We start from the raw sequence: 7,500 nt of genomic DNA, 5'->3' as shown, positions 1-7,500 counted from the left end.
TCATTCTTTTTTCTGTTCTGTATCTCTTTCCGGGGAACACCTATTTGTGTTTTGTATTGGCTTTTCAGATTGTTAACCGAATGGTTTGGTGTTTTAGGTATAATAATAACAACAATAATGCATTTTATTTGTAATGCACTTTATTTAACCCAGTGAAATAAAAACAAACACAACAAGTAGAGAACAAAACAATAAATTAATTAAAAACAACCTTGAATAAATGCATCTTAAGCATATTGAAGCGAACTCCATTATCTTGGGGCTTTAAATGGAAAAGCTCTTGAGTTTACATGAAGGCTGATGAAGTAAAAGAGAGTTGGCAGAACGGAGAGAACGTGAACGAGTGTATGGACTAATAAGATCATAAAGATACGCTGGTGCTGTCCCATGTAATGCTATAATCAGTGCCAGTGCAACTGTGCTGTTCCCGGAGAGAGGAACGGGTTAGCACACGATCCTAACCTAGACACGATGGAGGCGCGGATGAGCCTTTCTGCATCGGCAGGGTCGTGAAATGTTCCTAAGATGATAGAGGGCGATCTTTGAGATGTTTTATATGTGCATCAAATATCAGCTGAGGATCATAAATGACACCATGCACCTGACCAGGATCAGCTGCCGTAAGAAGATCGTGCACGACGCTCTCTAGTCCGAAGCCAGAGTGGAAAGGTTCAAGGAGACTGTGTAATGGCAGCTATTTCCAATTCTGAAGGAACAGATCCAGAACTTTTGATGTTTACAATTGGTGTTATATGAGGACGAATTGACGCTAGATAGTTCTGAATAACTGAACAGGGAAGTGATCTAGAATACTGTTGGTAGAGTTCATGGACTTTACTGTTCTCACAATAGAGTCAATTCCAATCATTTCAAAGTTAGAAAAGTTTATGTTAAAGGCTGAGTACCGGGATTGTATATGTCAATCTTACCGGTGAAGTAATTAAGGACTGTATTGCACTGATCAACAGAAGAGTGAACGATATGCTTAACTGGTTTAAGAAGTTTGTCAACAGGATGAATTGCAGCATCACCGACAATTTCTGAATAATAATCCTTGCTAGAATGATAGACAGACTGTTGTTGAGTGTACTTAAGCCTATGAACCGTTACACCAGATGTTTTGTACTGGCTTTCAGCAGCTTTCATTAAGCGTGACCCAGCAGTGTCCCATGGACAGGGTTTCCTAAGTGTAACAACCCGTTCTCTCAAAGGTGCAAACTCATCCAATAGTGCAGATAAGGTTTATATAGGAGGCACAAAGTATAAAGTTGAGTGTATGGAAATAGTTTGTAACGATGTTCAAGGCTCAGGTAAGGACCCAGCAAGCAATTTCGTGTTTAAAAGACGTCTAGGCTAAAACAAGGCAAAATTTGGGCTGTCAGTGAAAATTTAATAGACGTCTAAACCATCGCCCAAGAATAGACATGAGATAATAAAGAAATGAAATGAGTGAAGGAATTAAACCAAACACCTTGTAATCACTGTTGACTTTGCTTACATGATGGAATATCATACATCTCAAAAGTTATTTTGGCAAAACCGACATGTAACCAAATTCAAGGTTATTTTGTCTAGAAGTGTGTTACTCATAGCCGGAGAAATGACGGCTATTGCTTACTGGGGAGGAGGCGGGAACCTGCGAACGTTCAACGAAACTTTGATAAAATAAACAAAACTAAAGAAATCGACAGTTTCACAACTTGAAGTTCTGCCTTCCCTTGTCGTCTCTCCTCCTTTACCCTTCCGGAGCTCCTCCGTGGGAATTGGGTCCTTCCCCTGTCGTCTCTCCTCCTTTACCCTTCCGGAGCTCCTCCGTGGGAATCGGGTCTTTCCCCTGTCGTCTCTCCTCCTTTACCCTTCCGGAGCTCCTCCGTGGGACTCGGGTCCTTCCCCTGTCGTCTCTCCTGATTTACCCTTCCAGAGCTCCTCCGTGGGACTCGGGACCTTCCCCTGTCGTCTCTCCTCCTTTACCCTTCCAGAGCTCCTCTGTGGGACTCTGGTCCTTCCCCTGTCGTCTCTCCTCCTTTACCCTCCCAGAGCTCCTCCGTGGGAATTGGGTCCTTCCCCTGTCGTCTCTCCTCCTTTACCCTTCCAGAGCTCCTCCGTGGGAATTGGGTCCTTCCCCTGTCGTCTCTCCTCCTTTACCCTCCCAGAGCTCCTCCGTGGGAATTGGGTCCTTCCCCTGTCGTCTCTCCTCCTTTACCCTCCCAGAGCTCCTCCGTGGGAATTGGGTCCTTCCCCTGTCGTCTCTCCTCCTTTACCCTTCTGGAGCTCCTCCGTGGGAATCGGGTCTTTCCCCTGTCGTCTCTCCTCCTTTACCCTTCCAGAGCTCCTCTGTGGGACTCTGGTCCTTCCCCTGTCGTCTCTCCTCCTTTACCCTTCTGGAGCTCCTCCGTGGGAATCGGGTCTTTCCCCTGTCGTCTCTCCTCCTTTACCCTTCCAGAGCTCCTCTGTGGGACTCTGGTCCTTCCCCTGTCGTCTCTCCTCCTTTACCCTTCTGGAGCTCCTCCGTGGGAATCGGGTCCTTCCCCTGTCGTCTCTCCTCCTTTACCCTTCCAGAGCTCCTCCGTGGGACTCGGGTCCTTCCCCTGTCGTCTCTCCTCCTTTACCCTTCCAGAGCTCCTCCGTGGGACTCGGGACCTTCCCCTGTCGTTTCTCCTCCTTTACCCTTCCGGAGCTCCTCCGTGGGACTCGGGTCCTTCCCCTGTCGTCTCTCCTCCTTTACCCTTCCAGAGCTCCTCCGTGGGACTCGGGACCTTCCCCTGTCGTTTCTCCTCCTTTACCCTTCCAGACCTCCTCCGTGGGACTCGGGTCCTTCCCCTGTCGTCTCTCCTCCTTTACCCTTCCGGAGCTCCTCCGTGGGACTCGGGTCCTTCCCCTGTCGTCTCTACTCCTTTACCCTTCCGGAGCTCCTCCGTGGGACTCGGGACCTTCCCCTGTCGTCTCTCCTCCTTTACCCTTCCGGAGCTCCTCCGTGGGACTCGGGTCCTTCCCCTGTCGTCTCTCCTCCTTTACCCTTCCAGAGCTCCTCCGTGGGACTCGGGTCCTTCCCCTGTCGTCTCTCCTCCTTTACCCTTCCGGAGCTCCTCCGTGGGACTCGGGTCCTTCCCCTGTCGTCTCTCCTCCTTTACCCTTCCGGAGCTCCTCCGTGGGACTCGGGACCTTCCCCTGTCGTCTCTCCTCCTTTACCCTCCCAGAGCTCCTCCGAGGGACTCGGGTAGTTCCCCTGTCGTCTCTCCTCCTTTACCCTTCCAGAGCTCCTCCGTGGGACTCGGGACCTTCCCCTGTCGTCTCTCCTGCTTTACCCTTCCAGAGCTCATCCGTGGGACTCGGGGCTGGTGTGGCGCGCAGATGACGCTCATTAATACTCGCTCTACTCCACCAGCTCTCTGACCCACCCTGCAAACAAGGAAAAACTAACTACTGGGTACAGGGGGAGTGATGGAAAGTAGATTGAAAATGTAATTTGTGTATGAATTGATAGATTTGGTAACCTTTAAGGCAGAATGGTGTATGTGAGAAATGTTGAGTTGTGAATATGAAGAACAGCTTGAGATCGAGTATGGGCCGTGATCTCTCTCTGTGTGTCCGCAGCATGTCTGTGATCTCTCTCTCTCTCTCTCTCTCTCTCTCTTTGTGTGTGTGTGTCCGCAGCATGTCTGTAATCCCTCTCTCTCTCTCTCTCTCTGTGTGTGTGTGTCCGCAGCATGTCTGTAATCCCTCTCTCTCTCTCTCTCTCTCTCTGTGTGTGTCCGCAGTATGTCGGTGCTCTCGCTCCTGCGCTCTCCGCGCCTCTCCTTCCTGCAGACGCTGCTGTCTCTGCTGCTGTCGCTGCTCTCGCTCTCCTCCTCGCACTGGTGCGTGGGCCAGCAGAAGGTGCCCAAGCCGCTGTGCTCGCCTGCCCGCCGGCTCAAGTGCACCCCGGTGTCCGGCGTGATGGACGGCTCCTTCTCCTGGGAGACCGGCGACGACAGCTTCATCTTCCCCTCCTTCCATGCGGGGCTCTGGACCACCTGCCAGGAGAACATCTTCACCGACGCCTGGGGTGACAGATCACTCGCTTATTTCACCCAGTGCTTCTGATTAGGGGTGCAACGGATCGCAGGTGGTCGTGATCTGTACGGATCAGCTGCCCCGCAGTTCGCGAATTAAAGGGATACTCCACTTTTTTTGGAAATAGGCTCATTTTACAACTCCCCCAGAGTTAAACTGTTGAGTTTTACCGTTTTTGAATCCATTCAGCCGATCTCCGGTTCTGGCGTTACCACTTTTAGCATAGCTTAGCATACATCATTGAAGTGGACAAGACCATTAGCATTTCTCATTAAAAAATGACCAAAGAGTTTCGATATTTTTCCTATTTAAAACTTGACTCTTCTGTAGTTACATCGTGCACTAAGACCGAAGGAAAATGTAAAGTTGCGATTTTCTAGGCTGATATGGCTAGGAACTATACTCTCATTCCTGCGTAATAATCAAGAAACTTCACTGCCGTACCGTGAGAGCAGCAGGCGTAATGATATGACGCAGCGCCTGAAAATAGGCCACCTTCCGTCAACACAACGGAACTATTTTCAGGCGCTGCGTCATATCATTACGACGAAAATCGCAACTTTACATTTTCCTTCGGTCTTAGTGCACGATGTAACTACAGAAGAGTCAAGTTTTAAATAGGAAAAATATCGAAACTCTTTGGTCATTTTTTAATGAGAAATGCTAATGGTCTTGTCCACTTCAATGATGTATGCTAAGCTATGCTAAAAGTGGTAACGCCAGAACCGGAGATCGGCTGAATGGATTCAAAAACGGTAAAACTCAACAGTTTAACTCTGGGGGAGTTGTAAATTGAGCCTATTTCCAAAAAATGTGGAGTATCCCTTTAACTATTAAATTTAACCCTCATTTGGACGTGTTTTGTCTTGCCAGTTTCTGATAGCGCTCGAACACAGAATGATTCGTCTTCCGTGTTTCCTTGCCCTTGAAAGACACATGCACACAAAATTATGTCTAAATACCCGTCTAAATACCCATCTTGCCAAGTATTCTCTAGATTATGTCTAAAGTGAACAATTGAGAAAGAAACCGGATGTTTGTCAGTATATTTGGTCTGTGCATTCGGTCTTAAAGGGACAACAGCCTAACGTTCCTACTGTCGTCTGTCATTAATGTTAATAAAACAACAAAATACAGCTTTAACAAAGATGAAACTATATTTAATTTCTACAGTGAACAAATAGTGTTATTTTACATTTAAGCATTATCAGTTAGGCTAGTAGTTTTTGATGTAGTATTGAAGAACTTCAAGTGAGCTTTAAGTAATATATATAAATAAAAAAATTCTGATCCGAAAAATGATCCGATCCGTGGCTCAAAAACCGTAAATGATCCTAACCATGAATTTTGTGATCCGTTGCTACTTCTACTTCTGATACAGTATCTCCATCTGAGCACTTCACGAAGGGTTTGTGGCCATTACACTAAGAGTTCGTTTACACCACAACCATGTACTGATCTGCGAAAACGACTAAAATCGCTGTTTTCGGTTCAGGCCAGTAGTTGGCGATATCACTCTGTGAAGAAACTCTACGACTGATGACATCACTGTTTTCAAACGTTCAGGCGGTTGTTGTGTAAATGAATGGCCAAAACGCATAAGAAGTTCAGTTTCTTGTTAACTAAACCTCGAGACCCTTGATGTGCAGCTTCAGATGATGTTCTTCAGACAGTCATGATGTTTCTGGTGTGTTTCAGTCAGGCGCTGTCGTGCGGATGAGAGATTAGTGGAGACTGAGAGCTGAGGGATTGGTTAGAGGGGGCAGGTGAATAATGATGATTCACAGTAACACCAGGAACATTTAGATTTCTGAACCCAGCTAACAGGAAACATTCTCAGAACGTTCTCTCAAAGTTATGAACAATCGTTCCTCCAGTAACGCCAATAGAACATTAATTTAAAGTTATCTGGTCTTTAATAATCATTTGAGGAACATTTTTTTCCCCCTGAAATGTTTCAGTTAGTATTTCTTAAATGTTGCTAATTGTTTCAGAACGTTCAGAGAACATTCAAAAGTAACATTGCACAATGTTTGAAGAATGATACAAAGGAACGTTCCCTTAACTTTCACAACCAAGAAAAAACATTCTTAAAACATTTAAAAAATAGGGACAAGAAAAAATATGGGGGGGTGCTCAGGTTGCCCAGGCAACTGCCCATATGCCCTTCTCGACTCACGTTGCCCTTCCGAGGGGGAATAAATAAATAAATAAATCGTACAATGTATGCAGAATTTCACGTAGGCCTAGATAACAAAAAATCGCAAAGCCTCATTCACTTCCATTCGGGCACCGGAAGCGAAAGTCAGTAGGGGAAGGGCAAACTCTGTTTCCGTGGACCGGTGTAGCCGTCGATTCTGTTCCCTACCGGAATTCCTGTTCCCTTTACGCAATCATACTACAAATCATGCGTAGTTGCCCAGTTACCATACGTACCATCAGAACCAGATACGAGCAAGAAGCACAACTGGATGTACGGGAAGCCAAAAGCGTTTATTTTTTATTTTTTTATTTTTTTATTAGAAGCGAGTTTTTCCCCATCTGTCAATTCAATACAGATTATTTCTTTTCCAATTTAAAAAAATTAAAAATAAATAAATAAAAATTTTAAAAAACAATAAACAATAATATGAGGAACTCTTTTTCTCATGTATATTTTGCTGACATTTAACATATTGTTAATACATTTTGTATACTGTTTACAAAGTTGTATATCATAAACCTGTCATCTCTGACGTTTTGTAATCTTTATAAATAATAATAAGACCTTAATATGAGGCATTGAGTTTGGACATAAACACGGTCAGATAAGGCAATTTGTATGGGCAAAATTCAACTGAATATATTCAGATATAATACAAAAACTATGAACAAGTACAAGATTAATTCAATTCACAGAAATATTACTGGAGTGTGAGAACCATGTTTTTCTGTGTGATTATTAGTAGTAGTTAAGGTGATTGAGTGCTGTATATATATTTTGATAAAGACCCTGTTATTCTAACTTGGGGGTCTTTTTTCAGGTCAGAGTAACTGCCCCTCGAAATTCCTGTTCACGTCCCTGCGCGCAGATAGACGCTGCATTCAAACGGTCCACGTTTACAAGCGTTCCTGTTTGCAGCGCTGAGCACTGTAGCCAATCACAGAGAAGTCTGTTGAGCTCTGTAGCCAATCACAGAGAAGTCTGTTGAGCACTGTAGCCAATCACAGAGAAGTCTGTTGAGCACTGTAGCCAATCACAGAGAAGTCTGTTGAGAACTGTAGCCAATCACAGAGAAGTCTGTTGAGCTCTGTAGCCAATCACAGAGAAGTCTGTTGAGCACTGTAGCCAATCACAGAGAAGTCTGTTGAGCACTGTAGCCAATCACAGAGAAGTCTGTTGAGCACTGTAGCCAATCACAGAGAAGTCTGTTGAGCACTGTAGCCAATCACAGAGAAGTCTGTTGA

General features: G+C 45.3%; 1 protein-coding gene across 1 annotated transcript in view; it reads left to right on the top strand.

Moving 5' to 3' along the window:
* LOC130106004 (germ cell-specific gene 1-like protein) overlaps positions 1-7,500 on the top strand; it is a 28,434-nt gene that overhangs the window by 340 nt on the left and 20,594 nt on the right. Inside the window, exon 2 of the mRNA XM_056272202.1 lies at positions 3,759-4,045. Within this exon, the coding sequence (XP_056128177.1) occupies positions 3,760-4,045 (286 nt within the window). The 5' untranslated portion in view covers position 3,759. The remainder of the gene's footprint in view (positions 1-3,758; positions 4,046-7,500) is intronic.

Source organism: Rhinichthys klamathensis, unplaced genomic scaffold, assembly GCF_029890125.1.
Source record: "Rhinichthys klamathensis goyatoka isolate OS25496 unplaced genomic scaffold, OSU_Roscu_1.1 h1tg000331l_1, whole genome shotgun sequence".
NCBI classification, from domain to species: Eukaryota; Metazoa; Chordata; class Actinopteri; order Cypriniformes; family Leuciscidae; genus Rhinichthys; species Rhinichthys klamathensis.
This window is presented reverse-complemented; position numbering and strand designations above follow the sequence as displayed.